Source organism: Pelodiscus sinensis, chromosome 14, assembly GCF_052426305.1.
Source record: "Pelodiscus sinensis isolate ZL-2025 chromosome 14, ASM5242630v1, whole genome shotgun sequence".
NCBI classification, from domain to species: domain Eukaryota; kingdom Metazoa; phylum Chordata; order Testudines; family Trionychidae; genus Pelodiscus; species Pelodiscus sinensis.
Window position 1 is genome coordinate 9,392,894 of NC_143065.1, and position 16,043 is coordinate 9,408,936.

Genomic DNA, 16,043 nt, shown 5'->3' on the forward strand with positions numbered 1-16,043 from the left:
GCCAGTTGACTTATAAATCTGTGCAACCCAAGGCGCCTAGAAATTCAGGTAGAAAACTTCATCATCTAGGTCCACAAATTAGTCTGGTGGTGTGTGTGGGTCCTAGAGGCTGCAGAGACTGTATTCTCCTCTGTGCCTTCTAAACTGCGCAGCAATGGGGCTCGTCTTGGGAGGGAAGGAGCAGACCTTGTCTCCCTTTTCGCAGAACTCAGGCACTTACCCTGCCTACAGTGGGGTTACTGCATGTGCAGCCTCTCACTGTGCCATGGTTAGGTTTGTCACGAAGGGCAAAGGTGAGTGAAAGGAAGGGAGTTGTTTTATGCACCTCATGTTGTCTGCAGCAGGAAGGGGGGCATACTCCCTTTCCATAATATCACACTGTAAAATAGACCCGGTAGAAGTAAGGTTGCTTTAGCACAAATCATTGTAGCAGTAAGAAATGTCTCTGATTTCCTCCATCAGTTTGTCTTGGGTGGGCATGATACTGTGTTAGTGAATTGGCTTCCCACATGAGTGGATTCAATAAAACGAGACAGAAAGCCGGGTTCCTAAACTCTGTCCCAAAAACACTTCACTGCCTCTAATGTAATATTTGGGAAATACATGGGAAAAAGATCTGGTACCAAAGTGAATTTTCAGTGAAAAGTATACAAGATGCTTTTATTAGAAAATGTAAAGCTCCATTTCTAATATTTTTGGTAAACTAACAGCTAGGTTCCAAAACAAATATGAAACTCCTGGGTTGTGAGAAGAGGGAAGCGTAGAATGAACTGTCCTTCAGTACAGCACATTTCCTTCACTTTCCTTGCTTGTATTTTTTGTCACACATAAGGTTTTCGGAAGTGAGCAATCATTTATTTTGGCATTGGCAAGTCATTCCTTTGTACAAATATTTTTTGCTTTGACGTCTTGTAATTTTCTTTTGTTTGCCTATCAGACAGTTGTGGTTTGTTACCATTTAGCAAAATATAGCCAAGGCAGGGTTAGTTACTTGTGGCATTGTACACACACACTCACACACTTGTGGGTTTGGGCCTGTCTTCAGATATACCCATTTTGAGTCTGAGGAGGTGATGTTCTTGGTTTCATAAAAGCCATCTGGGGGGGGCGACAGAGGATAGCGTTGGCCCAAAAGCACAGGGCCATGTGAACAAAGTTGACATAAGGGACTCAGGGAAAAGAGGCACCTTCATTTGAAACAGTGTGATATTTTTTCTTTTTTTGGTGACTCTCTTGGTGAAATGCAGTCACTCTTGGAGTGCCCTCTGGCTGGGGTTGGGTTTAGTGAAGGCGAATGTTTATCCTTGCAAACATTTGGACATCAATCTCTACGCAGAGAACTGGTGAAAGGTGGGAAGGATGACTTGGGCATACAGGAAGATCTTTCAATAACTTTTCTTTCCTATCCATTAAATTGAGACAGAACTTTCACTGCCTGGTTGAAAAAAAAACCCATTTATGCTCAGTGTGGCATTCTGTAAGCTCACTCAGTGTGAAGCATTGTAGTGCTGTGTATAATAAGCTGGCAATTACAGTTTTAGTTTAAGGCTTTTGATTAAAATGGGCATTTCAGAACCTCCCGCTGATGAGAGAGACTATCTCCATCACCAGAAGGACTTGATAGTCTGTCTGTCTTGCACCGTAGCTAAAAATAGCTTTGAGTTAACTCCGTACTCACCAGTCTTCGTCATTATTATTATTATATTTTACAAATGTGCGTCTCTCTCTCTCTGTGAGTCTGTTCAAGAACTCCTCCAAAATGGGAAGAGCTAGGACCACCAATTTGGTTTGCAGCTTCCTCTTATCATAACTTAAAGCGAAGTTAGGGCTTGGTTGTGCCAGGACAGTGGAATGTGCCTGGGATTCGATTGTTTCCCATAAAATGGAAAAGGTGGGGTCTGGTAGGAGAGCAGTTGTATGGTATAATGAGCAAGAGGCCAGAGATAGGGACTGTGACAGCTATAACTACATTGGGCCACCAGGGGGCAGGGATAGAGAAAAGGACAGCGATCTACTATATATTTTGGAATTTGTGTGTGTGTCTGTCAGTCTGTGTGTCTGTCCCTCAGCCAAGGGGCATGGTCTCCTCCTCTGGCTATGCCTGCTGGAGCTTCGGCAGCCATGGAGAGGCGCTTCTCACCTGGTCCCAAGCTGCAGTGGTGAGAGAGGGCAGGGGTTATCTTCTCTCACTGGGGCAGTCTGCATCCTGAAGCCCTCAGCCCAGCCCAATGATTTAAATGAAGGAAAACAAAACTTGAGTTCAAGACCTGAGCGATGGTGGGTAAATCTCATCGTTTCATAACATTTTAAGTGATTAATATATACAGCAGCCTTGAGGAAACAGCAACGTAACCGTTCAAGCCAGGGAATCATAAACGGGGAGCCCAAATAGCTTCAGCAGGTTGTAAATATCAGTGGGACCTTGGTGAGAGTGAATTATCAGTTCTTCTCCTGCTTAGTACCTAGGTTTCCATTTCAGAGAGCGCGCGTTTTAGGAAAAAACGAACTAGGTACTGCTATCATAATTCCTCCTTCACTATCCTCAGTTGAGTGAAATCCCATGTAATCTGGAAGAAAACATCACACCTGGGATGGTGTTTCTAAAGCAGCATTATTCTTTATTCTGTGATGGCTGCTTTAAAGAGCAGTTCACCTGCCTACGGCTATCTCTGCGCTGCAGGTCAGTGTTGGTAGCAGGCGCAGGATGTATAACCAGAAAAGCAAGCTGTGCCCACAGTGGCTCCCCACTACTGGCATCTCTCTCAGTGGTGCGGAAACGCTCCAGCAGCAGAGAAGCTGCAGGATGCGGCAAGGCTCAAAGCAGCTGTGTAGATGGTGAGTGGAGGGCTTGCCTGGGCTGTAGGGCCATGCACGGTAGGTATGTGGCTGAGTACCCATAGGCTTCAGGCACGGCTTGGCTCACCTAAGGACCTTACCGTCTAGGCCGTTTGTACCCGTGTCAGGAGTGCGGCTTGTGGACGTACAGTACTCCCCTCTCCAGACATGGGCAATGTAGTGGGACCTTGTCCACAGCATTTGCAACTCCCGGCAATGGAGCCCACAGATTTTTAGCACTTGAGGGAGCTGAGTGAGTCTATCAAGGCTCAGATCTGTGTTTTCTGAGCTGGCCTCCTGCAGCATCCACCAGAGCAGAACCCGCCAAATTGAAAAACAAATTGCCAAGGGCTGTAGGAGCAGTGGAGCACTTAACGGAGATAAAAGATTTCTCTAAAACAAAGATGCGTGGCAGATGCGCAACTTCTTTATTAATACGTAAACCAGGTTTAATTGTTGTTTTCATTTTTTCCAGGCTGAGACTGTGCGGAATTCCATGGCTAAATCATTGTACAGTGCCCTCTTTGATTGGATAGTTTTTCGAATTAATCATGCACTTTTGAACACAAAGGACGTGGAGGAAAGCCCCAAGGTAACGTCTGAGTTCTTCTACCAGCTTGTCAGGCTGAAAACATCTTCTTTTAAAACGTGTAGCTACAGGGTAACGCGTTGCCCAAGGGTAAACAACTCCCGGTGCGGCAGGACCGTTAATATTTTAAGAATGAGCACATAGTTGGGGGGCTATAAGTCATGTTTGGTGGGTCAGTGCAGATCTTAACCTGTCATGAATTGGCATTGAAGTGTACGCTCTGAGTGATTTAAGATGGAGAGGTTTTGTATTGGACACTAAAAGATGCATGTCCCCCAGTGAGGAACGCCAATATCCGTGTGTGTAGAAGGGCCCTGCAGAATTTTAGCACCCTACATTGTTCCAAAGGAAATCAAAAGAGGCTAGATGAGTGAGTGCTACTTGAAGGGATTGTTGCTCTCTGTTATTGATTTAAAGAACAATACACAAATATTTTCTTCAGCCCTCAAGAGTTGTGACCCTGAAATGGTTTTTTGAAAGGTAGAGGAGGGTGGGTGGGTGTGTGTGTGTGTGTGTGTGTGTGTGTGTGTGTGTAAAAATTGTAACTTATTTTTATTTAGAATTTTTAACAGATTTACAGATTCCTGCCATGTAAATATTAGTGACACTACAGTAATCATCATGATGGTGAGCTTGGGTTCAGAAAAACGACACAGTAATACAATCTGAGCTCTCTCTTGAAAGTAACACTACCATATTAGAGAGCATCTTTGCCTGTGACCTTGTTGTTTCTAATTGTTTTATTAAATCAAGTAAAATCTCTGACTAAGCATTTAACAAACCAGGCAAATCGATTGAATGTTCATATGCCAAACAAATTGGACATGATGCACATGTATGTGTGTGCACGCACGTGTATGTGTCAATAAAATGTGTACCACTGCTAGTCAAAGTCCTTTGGCTTTTACGTTTTTGGCACCAGCTAGCAGAACTTCTTGGTCATATGTCTTAGCTGATACTGTGAGTGCCAAAGAACGATTGTTTAGCTAAGTGCTAACATTACATTTGAATTATCCTACTGTACAATTGGTTGAAATTACAGATTTTATCATATGTCTGACACTTCATTTTACTGCACAGAAATGCTTATAGTTTATATGGGAAAATAATTATGGTCTGTGTGCACAAATCTTTCTTTTTCTTATTAAAATGCATGTTTAATATGTGGTGATGACTGTGGTGGCATGCAAGTTTGTTAAAATGGATAACATACTATGTTTCTTCTGGCTGTTCTCTTTGGTATCTTACTGTAAATTTCCAAGGCTTCGAAAGCTTTTCTTGGGTCTGTCTGAAGGGTGAATTTATGTATTTGGAGAACATACAAGTTTACTTTATTGTCAAGGGAATGTGTATTTAAAATATTAGCCAGAAAATTCACTACTTACTTTAAAAAGAATTGAAAAACACTAGGTGTCTTTTAATATCTGTCTGCATACTTGCACTAGAACATGATTACTTGTCTTGTTGACCCTAGCTAGAATACTGTAAAAGAATGACCTGTTTGTTAATGGCAGCCCGTGAGGATGAAGCATAGAAATACATAAACATAAGTTGGTACATAACACTTTTCAAGTTCAAAGCATTTTCAAAATTGGTTAAGGTTAATTTTCACAGCTCCCCAAGGAGACAGGTAGAACTTTGTATTGTGTCCATTTTATGAGTAGGGGAACCAAATCAGAGAGACGTGAGCATGAAACAGCTAGGAGGCACTCAAAGGGCTTGTCTACCCGGGAAGCCAGGATGTGAATGCACAGCGCGCTAGCTTGCTGCAACGTCCCGTGTGGCCCCCGCTTCGGGTCAGTGACTCTCCTACTCTGGGAGTTTGTTCTTAAGCCACATTGGCTGACTTGGGTTAAAAGAGCAGTGCAGCCATGGCTGCTTGCCTTTCCACATGAGTGAATGCCGATGGGGTGCTGGGTTGGACTGATGTGGCCACCCCGAGTTAAAAGCCGAGGTGCTGTTTTAGTGAACTCCATTGAAGATCCCACTTCCATTTGCCGTGTGGACCTACTTTAGGGTTCCCTCCCTCCCTCACCTGCGCATGTCTCAACCCAACTGTCCTTACAGGACTACAAAGACAGACCATCCACCTCAGCGAGGATGGGGCTGTTGTGCTGCTGAGAGAGCTGGGGATTCTGAGCACCTCGTACCGAAGGCTGCAGAAGGAAGCAGCCCCCTAGTAGAAGAACAGCTCTAGTGTTGCAGGAAAGGAGGACAAAGCCACTGCTTTATCCACTAGGGATTAGGAGTGTTACCGTACTAGGCCCGGCCGGGCTGAGCAGCTCCACATCACGGTGCCTGAGTAGCCCTCACCCGCAGCAAACCAGAGTCGGCGGGCTGGTTCAGTCCCTCCCCGTTTCAGCAGTTAACCAGTTCAACGTAACATTGAACTGGCGAACTGATTAAATGGGATTTCACATCTCTACTAGGGTTGCCAGGGATCTGGTTTTTAACCGGAACACATCTGCCCCAGGTGAGAGGGGAAGAACCTATGAGAACCAACCAATGGGAGCGGAGAGATGGTGCTGGGGGTGAGGGCAGCCTATGAGAACCAACCAATGGGAGCGGAGAGATGGTGCTGGGGGTGAGGGCAGCCTATGAGAACCAACCAATGGGAGTGGAGAGATGGTGCTGGGGGTGAGGGCAGCGCGGGAAACTTCCCCTCTGGTGCAGACAGGCAAATAAAGCAGCCCGCCGCTCTGAGCCCTGGGGTGCAGCAGGCAGGGAGCCTGCCTGAGGGTCCAGCAGTGCGGCTTCAGGCTGCATTGAAAGGCTTGGCAGGTCGTATATGGCCTGCGCGCCACATCTTTCCAGCCCCTGCATTAGGGAAAACCTTCCAACCATCGTGCACCCGGCACCCACACACACCTATTGGAATGGACATGAACAAGACATCTTGAACAGCTATGAGAGAGGTAACCATCGTTGTTAATAGCAGATCAGGGAGGGTAAATTCACGGGCATTAGAAATACCGGAATGGTGCTCATGCTTAATTGTTTGGTATTAAAATATTTTTGGAAGGCGACTTGAAGGGCCCATTAAACAAATGGTTAATTGTACTCGCCCAGCAGTGGTTTAGTTTAATCCAAACAGTTTGAACATGCTGCTCATGAGGAGTGAGCACATCTGGGAATTGACCATGAATTCTTTCCGTTACACATTTGCTGTTCTTTAATATGCTCCTGTGCTCCTTTGATATGTTCTTTTTGCTCCTGTATGTGTGCTTGGTTACTTTACATGACAATAAGAGACTTTTCACCTATTTTCAGAAGTTAGAATAGAATAGAATACTAGGACTGGAAGGGACCTCGAGAGGTCATCGAGTCCAGTCCCCTGCCCTCATGGCAGGACCCAGTACTGTCTAGACCATCCCTGATAGACATTTATCTAATCTGCTCTTAAATATCTCCAGAGATGGGGATTCCACAACCGCCCTAGGCAATTTATTCCCGTGTTTAACCACCCGGACAGCTAGGAACTTTTTCCTAATGTCCAACCTAATGAATTATTTCACACTGTAGTCCTAAAAGCATGCATCACCCTAGAAGCTTTCCTTAATTAAGCAGGAAGAAGGACAAGTAGCGATTAAAAGATTGGTATATTTGGAACACTGACTTTGGTCTCATGTTTCTGTTTTATTTACATAGCTATAGTGTAAGCAAAATTTTTTGTTTAAGCTGTTATATGTATTACACAAAATATTCTAAATACCTTTTATTAAGAGGTCTGTACATGTAAAAAAGTAAATAAAAATAGTTCTGAGAGAAAATTAGCTAAGCTGTAGGGAGTGTTTCAGGATTGAGTGTATAGATATACTTAACAGAGAACAAAGGGGCTCCCGTATCGGAGTAGAACAATGGCAGGCATATTTATAACTCATTAGGGAGGGTGAATGTATGTGCGCTTAGTCATTGTCTGTTACTTTTTGGCCCAGAAACTGCAGAATTTGGTTTTTTAGTTAAACGATTGTTTCACTCAAGTGTTTGGCCAAATGACAAAAACTTTCAGGCTTTTAGCCAGGTGATTGAAAGTATCAGAGCAGGTGGGGCGTGTAATCAGTTTGGTAATTGGGGGCAGGAGGGATGGTAGCAGGGAAGCTGGAATGGCAGAAGGGGCGGAGCATGGGATGGCAGAGGAGAGCAATGGGAGAGATGAGCTGGGCATCCCAGGTGATTTGTTTAATGTGCAGTGCTGTGAGAGGGTTTTATTTACACAACCACGGACTTAGTTCACGGGAATTGAAGGCCACGTTCATGCTGTGACCAGCGGCATTACTGGCTCTACATATGGATCTACCCTGGTCACTTCAGTGAGTTCCCACCGTGGCTATGGAATCATTGCAGCTAGTGCATGAGCGTTTTACCACCGCTTGCAGCAGGGAGCCCACGCTGGTGGTCCGTCAGTTCCGCTGTCCCCTGTTCCTAGCAGTTCTGGGGCTGGAGTGATGGTGGGAGAATTTCCGCACTTTGTCCGAGCAGATCAGAGCAATTGGACCGAGAGGTGGTTAGGAACTGAGACCTGTGCTGTGTGTTTCCCTTGACAGAGGCTTAGGCTTGGCTCATGGTTCTGATTCTGGAAACAGTCCCACCCATTCTTATTGTGGTGTGGCCAGGGCCCTCTCCCAGCACCTATAACTGGCTTAAATAGGCTTCCTTCTCCCAGCCATCTTTGTAATAGGTCGTTCCAGAATGCAAGTCCCCAGGACCTGCCGGTGCTGTTCTCTTGCCATATCAGACGTGCGCTGGAGACAGGTGCCCAGGTCTCCATAAAACCACAGCTGTGTTTTTAAGACAGCTAAAAACGGGGAGGTTTCATGTATTTGGTAACAGTTGCATTGGAAGAGTTGCCCAGATGGACACATCATAAGCACTTGGCAAAAATGTTCAATTTATTTTCTTGTATCGTCTTTGTGGTCTGCTGTGTCAGGCAAGTTTGATATTCATTGCTCTGTGGCATTTCCTATGCAAGTCCTTTACCTTCCATTGCTTACTGCAGTGTGTTATTTATTTATAACCCTCTCCAACGTGTTTTACTTTGAAATGTTCACAGCTGGAGTGTAACCATTTACAAAGTTAATGCAGGGAGTCCAAATAAGCACATTCCCTTGGTTTCGCCTTCTTGTGCCGAGTCATTTTTTCCATTGGGCAAAAGCTTTTAAGTCTTAGCTCCAGTGGAGTAGGTTGGAAGTGTATTCAGATTCCCCTAAGAGGTGATAATTCATTTAGCTGTAAGAAAAAGCCAGATGAGCACATTTATTATTTAGACCAAACATTTTGCTGGCAGTTCAGTATGGGCTGCAGTACCACAACTGGAAGGAATTCAATGTACCTTGTTTTGGAGAGATGCACTAGAGTATTTCCTTTTAGTAAATCCCAGCTAAGCTGGACGTAGAATTACATGTTGTCTCCTTGATTTATGTACAGGCCTCAGAGTGGAATAATATTACTAGTTACAGCAGTGATTACAGATCTTGACACTCGATAGATTTGATTCTGTTTGCATGCTTTCCATCATGTCCTGAGCTACATCCATCAGCCTGGTTTTTCTAAGCAGCATACTTTGTTTTGTTCTACAGACCTTGTCCATTGGAGTACTCGATATCTTTGGGTTTGAAGATTATGAAAATAACAGCTTTGAGCAATTCTGCATTAACTTTGCTAATGAACGCTTACAGCACTACTTTAACCAACACATCTTCAAACTAGAGCAGGTAGGTCTGAATAATCTTTGTATGTTGCAAATGACAGTTTGCATTGACACATTATATTGACGTGGCATTTTTGAATTACAGGGCAAGTTTTTACATCTAAATTGGTGCTGTAATGGATTTATTCATATTTAAAATGCAAGATATGGTTTTCACTAGTCATGATCTGTAAAAGCCAGTCTGCGCTAGGCCTCTTCTGTCCGATAACACCTTCCTTTCGGGCCAGCTCCGAACCAAGACGCACAGATAGTCATGAGGACCTCAGCTGTTAGGCATTTGTCATCCATGTGTGCACCCCGCGGCTCCCCAAGCGAGAAGCATCTCTCTTGCCTTCATGTGCACTCACCGCCATGCTGGCTAGATGCCACATTTATTCCAAGTTCCCACGCTTCCTTTCTCCACATCTGCACGGGTGCCCCGCGAAGGTGAACTTACTCTTGGCTTTAAGGCAAAGCCTGAGCAGCTGTCACATGACATTTATTACAGCGGGGCTTGTCCAAGCTGCTTGGTCATGTGTCCAAAGCATGCCAAGGCTCTGGCCTATCCAGTTGCTGAGGGTCAAGGTCCTGCAGCCAAGAATGTTCCGACTCGACAGAGTTTTGTCGTGCCTTATCCGGAGCTGGCCAGGTGGGTCCTGGCGGGAAATGGTTCTTGAAGATATCTAGGCCCTCGTCCATTGAGGCTTTTAAAAATTAGGCCAAACGAGAAAACCACACAAAACCATTAGGCTTATTGGGCAGTTGACTCCTTGCTTCCGTCCCTACTTGGGCTGTGATAATTACCTCTGTATGGACGGTTCTTTGTGGAGCACCAATGGGTACTCTGATAGATGGGTGTGGTTCTGTCTTCAACGCTTGGCGCAAGAAGGAAATCCCAAGCAATGGGGCACGCTTGGGTGTTTGGCCCGTTGCTAGGGTCTTTAGAGCTTCCTGTGAGGAGAAAGGACGTTTTCTAGTAAGCAGCTAGAATCCCATGTGTGAGAGTGCTGTTTGCCAGTGGCATATTATCGCTGTTTGCTGTACCTTTTTCTTCAGTGGGATGCAGGCTCCGTTCCACAAAGCAATGCAGCACAGATTTTACAGAACGCTTTTGTGGTAGCAAATCGACTTGGGGCAGGGAGGGAGAATCCAGCACAACTTAGCTGTATAGTATTTTGTGGCAGTGTCTTGTATGACCATTGATTAAGTATATCTCATCCTGTGAGACTCTGTTTTTTGATATAAACTTTTGCTCTGCCTGAAGAGACTGCTACTACCAGCAGTTTGTACCAACCTCTCCTGAGAGAGTACAGGTATTTCTCCTCATAACTACACTTTCCATTGTGCTGTGTATCAAGAGAGTCTTTAAGACTGAATCAGATTAAAAAATGTTACAATAAATATCAGCAGGAAGAAGGCCAATCAGGAGATTGTTGAAAGTAATGTGAGGGTTTGCTGTTAGTTTTTTGCCTTGGACACAGACTTTCTAGTTGAGTGCTTGCTTGCTTTACTTATTTATTTTTAAACCAACTGTTCTAAATTACTGAAGAAGACTGAGCTTGTGATGATTCATGATAGCCTTGAAGTATGCTTTACCAGATGATAAGCACGAGTGAAATATACTACCCAGGCTGTAAAACACAGGCACATAAATCCTGCTATAGCTGTGTTGCCAAAAGCCTTGGATTCAGGGCTATAATGACCTTATTTCTGGCAGCCTGCCTTTGCCCGGGAATTGGGATATAAATGAAGCCTATGATGTCATTCAGGAGGAGACTTTTCCCTCCCATCTCCCCAATTATTTCAGCCAGAGCAGTTCTCGTCCTACCAGCAGGCAGGCAGGCAGGATGCAGCCTCCAACGTTGCATCGGCTGGTCTCTTTCAGTAATTAGCTACTCTTGGGATGTGCTCACCTGTCTGAGCAGAATTCTCTCCTCCCCATGTGCCCAAGCCTGTGACACTCCATGTCCTGTGCAAACGGGTCTTCTCCAGGGCAGATAAGCATCTTGCTATTGTGCTACTGAGCTGGCACGGAGGGTGTTTGGACACTAGGAGAAATGGCTGCTCTATGCTATAGCACTGTGCCAGCGCATGAAGCATGACCATTTTCTCTGGGACAGCTGTAAGTTCTGAGAGAGCGCCTGCTGCTAGTAATAAAACCACTGTGTGACTCTCTTCTGCTTGTGGGTTTAAACGATTTATTCTTTTTTTACACTCTGATCAAAACTCTCTTGTGCTGATTCATTCACTTAACAATGGATCCTGTGACCAAGGAGCTTCCAGAGCTGTTCCTTCATTTCAGGTATTCTTCCTGTGGCTCCAAAGGACCCTGATTCAGTACATCTGCTCTCAGATGAGTGCTGGGCGAGTGGGGGAGGTAGCTATAGTTTGAAAATAGGCTCTGCAGTTTTTGAAACAGGTATTGCCCTCCGGTTCACATCTCATTTTGTACCCGGCCAAGGCAGAATTTTAGTCAATAACCAGTGTTCATTCTGGGCAGCAGGTACTTATCCCTCTTTAGGAGACTGAGTGAATCAACAGGGTCTGAGCTTGCAAAATCAGTTTACAGCATGCGTGGTAGCCATGGGCTAAGATATTTAGTGGAGATTAATGAAATCTTGTTATAATATAAACACACGGTTGCTGATGAGCCTGACCTGTTTTTTTTGCCTGCAAGCTGCTATGGGTCTGTTGGCGGGAAGAGAGATTACAAAAATCGCACTGAAGTCTCTGCTGCACAATAACAAAACACACGCGCTGCTTTCACCTCAGCGACAGGAAGGAGTTGTGGCTGAGAGAGAGAACAAGTACCCACCACCACTACAGTTCTCTGGATTTGTAGCTCCACGATTTATTGAGCATGCTCATCTTGGCTCATGGCCCTGGGGGACGTATTTGTCATAAACTTACCTAATTCTAGTTTGAATCCACTTATTCTTTTGACCATCACAAGGTTCCCTGGCAGTGAGTTCCACAGGCTGAGTCTGTGTTGTGTGAAGAAACACTTCCTTATGTTGGTTTTAAACCTGCTTGGCTTTAAAGCAACACCGGGTTCTTGTGCGATGGGAAGGAGTAAATAACTCTTTCTTATTCTCCCTCTCCACAGCATTCTTGATTTATAGACTTCTTCCTGTCCCCTCTTAGTTGTCTCTTTGCTAAGTTGAATAGTCCCAGTCCATTTAACCTCTCCTCATATAGAAGCTGTTCCATCCCCCTAACAGTTTTTTGTCCATTTCTGTCCTTTTCCCGCAACTAATGTATATTTTTTTGAAATGCGGTGGCCAGAACTGCATGCATTGTTCAAGGTGTGCGCATATGATCAATTTATATAGTAGCATTTTGAGATTTTGTGTGTTTTAATCTATCCCTTTCCTATTGGTTCCTAATATTCTGTTAGCTTTTTTGATTGGTGCTGCACACTGAGTGAATGTTTTCAGAAAACTAGCCACATTGATAGCAAGATTGGGTAGGGTAGTCAGGCTGGGCATGATGATGTCCTGAGTGTCTGTTTGCCAGGGGCTGGAAATGCATGACAGGGGAGGGGTCACATGATAATTGCATGTTCTGTTCACTCCCTCTGGGGCACCTGGCATTGGCCACTGTGGGCAGACAGGACGCAGAGCTGGATGGACCTTTGGTCTGACCCAGTCAGGCCGTTCTTAACTCTCTCATCAGCCAGGATGCTAAGATTTTGTCCAAGAGTCTATATTACTATTCTGATAGCCTAGATGGAGAAGTCTAGCAAGCTGGAAAAGCAGCACGGAAACCAGGAAATCGTGAGTGTTGTGACAGTCTGCATCACAGCACACGGTAACTCAAAACGCCGAGTACATTTTGTGTCTGCCCCAGAATAAAGAAAAGTAATAAGCAGTTCTCTGGCATGATGCAAATTGACTGAAACCCTAGTTATTACCTGCAGTAATAACCTGCAGGGCCACACATTTGCAATTTTCTTCTCCATGATTCATCCCTGCAAACATGGCACTTTGGGTTTGTCTAGACTACATCCCTCTTTCGACAGAGGGATGTAAATTAGGCACTTTGAAATTGCAAATGAAGCCGGGATTTGAATTTCCCGCGCTTTATTTGCATAATCGCGTCATGGCGCTCTTTTGAAAAAGTGCTATTTCGAAAGTAAAACCACAGTCTAGATGCGGTTCTTTCAAGAAAGACTTCCATTTTCGAAAGAACCGCATCTAGACTGCGGTTTTACTTTCGAAATAGCGCTTTTTTGTAAGAGCGCCACGACGCGATTATGCAAATGAAGTGCGGGAAATTCAAATCCCGGCTTCGTTTGCAATTTGCAATTATATCTCTGTCGAAAGAGGGATATAGTCTAGACGTACCCTTCGAGAAAAATTGCATTATGAAGAAAGGTATTTCTTCCCTCACCTCTTTCTCTGGTGAAGTTGCTTTTCTAGCCTGGCAGTGCATTTTAGGTATGTGCATTTTTTATCTTTTATCACTATGAAGGAGGGGAAAAAAACATTAAAAATGAACCATTAAGTATTCAGTTCAAGTTTCTATTTTAGTTGGACCTGGGAATTGCATGGGGTGCTTTTGGAAAAAGGGTTGAGTCAGCTGTAGTCCATGTGACGTGCCGAGAAATAACAACGGCAGAAGCTATTGATTTGCTATTTGGCAAGGTGCCATCAGACATCGCACGCTTTAAAAAATGAAATCGTATAGATACTAACTCTCTAGAAGAGGAAGATTTCAAATTGAAAAACGTGACTCTAGGAATTACCAGATCAGATGCTGTTCACTTTGGCTGCAGCGTGTTTGGGATGAGAGTTTTAATGTAAAGGGCGACATTCAGAACCATTTGCCACAAGCACTTGACTAGATTTTTGAAACAACCAATTCACTTCTGATATTTCACTTTTGCTTTAGGTAACTAAATTGTTAACTCACTGGTTTTGGTTCTTAGTGAACCAAGGAGAGAGGGGGATTGTTTAGGGTAGTGTAGGAAGATACAACTAGAAGAAATAAAATGAAACCTTAAAAAGAAGCAATATTTAACCTAAAAATTAGGCAAAATTTATTGCCAGCAAGATCTGTTGGGCTGTGGAATAATCGCCCAAGAAGAACTGTATTGCTTGGCCCCATAAGACTAGGCTGGAGAAGGCACTAGAAAATGTGCTATAGAAAACAGCCCAGCTCTGTGGAGGGGATGGTATAATGGGTTCAGAGGTCTTTTTCATCTTTGATAACTAATTAGATTCAGCTGCCCATAAGAAATGTATGAGAAACACGAGAGGATTATTTTGGAATCTGTGACTGGGGTTTCATTTAAAGCATAATTCATGTGACTGAAACCTCTGTGAAGTCCTCTGGGGATGTTGCTGATGGTTTTACGTGGAAGGTAGTCAGATACTGGGATGGTGCGAGCCAGGAGAGACCCCCAGGATAACTAGATTTATTCTCTACTGTGGAAGCTACTGTGGAGAGATGGGAGTATAACTGATTGTTTTGTTCAGGGCTTGGTCTGGCCAGGAACTGGGCCCGGTCCCTGGCACCAGTGGTTGAGTGGGATGTGGCTTTCCCCCCAGAACTGGCTGTTAACTCAGTAGTGGTTGCATTCAGCAGCAGTTTATTGGCCCCTTCTCTTCACTCTCTCCCCCATCAGTTGGGCTGTTGAATATTATTTCTTCTCAAAAACCGATTGTCACAAGGGTAGTTTGGAGGAAGAGAGCAAAGCAGCTGCAGTCCTGGAGAAGTCTGAGCTCACGTGGATGCTTCCTCGGGTGTCCCCTCAGGAGCCTGGAAGCACACGCACGCAGCTCTGGAGCCAGTCTGGTCATTGTTTTAGATGCGGAGGAAACGGCAAAGGGAACCCAAGCAGAATGAATGAAACCAACGGATGTGGTATTGGGGAGCGGAGGGGAGAAGAGAAAGAGATGTTAATTACAGGGAGAAGATACTGAAGTGGTCATGGGGGCGAGGAGAGAGATAGGATGGGCAGCTGAAGTAGAAGAGGGTCAGATGGAAGGGATGAGGGATGAAGAAAAAGCCTCGGAGACATGCAGCAATGAGTAAACTCTCTTTAAGGGATGCAAGTATCAGAGGGGCAGCCGTATTAGTCTGAATCTGCACAAACGACGAGGAGTCCTGTGGCACCTTACAGATTTATTGGAGCATAAGCTTTTGTGGGCAAAGACCCACTTTGTCAGTTGCACGTATGTATGCAGTTTGGCAAACTAAGATATAAAGAGTTTAGAAAACACGAAGTGATGTGGTGTAACAGAGTTGTCAGTGTGAACGATTTGCATAGCTCACAAGTGGTGACACTAGCTAAGATTTATATTAGGGTTCCCAGATGAGCTGCAATGAAACCTTTATACCACACTACCTTGTGTGTGGTTTAGAGAAGTATTTAGTCATTTTTTCACTGATTTTTTTTTTTTAAGTTATTGGCAATACGTGCGTCCTTTTTGGAAAGCTTAGTCTGAGTATCATGAACCCAACTTTGCAGGACTGAGAGGAAGAGAAAAATTATAACAAAATGTTTAGAAGCCTTTTAAAATGGCCTAAAATACTTGGACCTAAAATAACTCTTCTGCACATAATGATGTTGCTTTTTAAGTTTTGATTTTTCTGGCCCTGTCCAGGGCTAGAAGCAGGTGCAATATCTTGGAAAGGTGTGACTCTGCTTGCATATGGTAGCTGAAGCAAAATGCAGGACAATGTAGCACTTTAAAGACTAACAAGATGGTTTATTAGATGATGAGCTTTCATGGGCCAGACCCACTTCCTCAGATCAAATAGTGGAAGAAAATAGTCACAACCATATATACCAAAGGATACAATTAAAAAAAATGAACACATATGAAAAGGACAAATCACATTTCAGAACAGGAGGGGGATGCAGGGGGGGGGAAAGGAAGGAAGGTAAGTGTCTGTGAATTGATGATATTAGAGGTGGCGAGAGTG

The 16,043-nt window shown here is 44.3% G+C and overlaps 1 protein-coding gene across 11 annotated transcripts in view; it reads left to right on the plus strand.

The window, feature by feature from the left end:
• MYO9A (myosin IXA) overlaps nucleotides 1-16,043 on the plus strand; it is a 309,520-nt gene that overhangs the window by 190,665 nt on the left and 102,812 nt on the right. For all 11 annotated transcript variants that reach the window (XM_075897519.2, XM_075897517.2, XM_089781943.1 and 8 more), the window contains 2 exons: nucleotides 3,311-3,427; nucleotides 9,001-9,135. In XM_075897519.2, coding sequence (XP_075753634.2) covers nucleotides 3,311-3,427; nucleotides 9,001-9,135 — 252 coding nt within the window. The remainder of the gene's footprint in view (nucleotides 1-3,310; nucleotides 3,428-9,000; nucleotides 9,136-16,043) is intronic.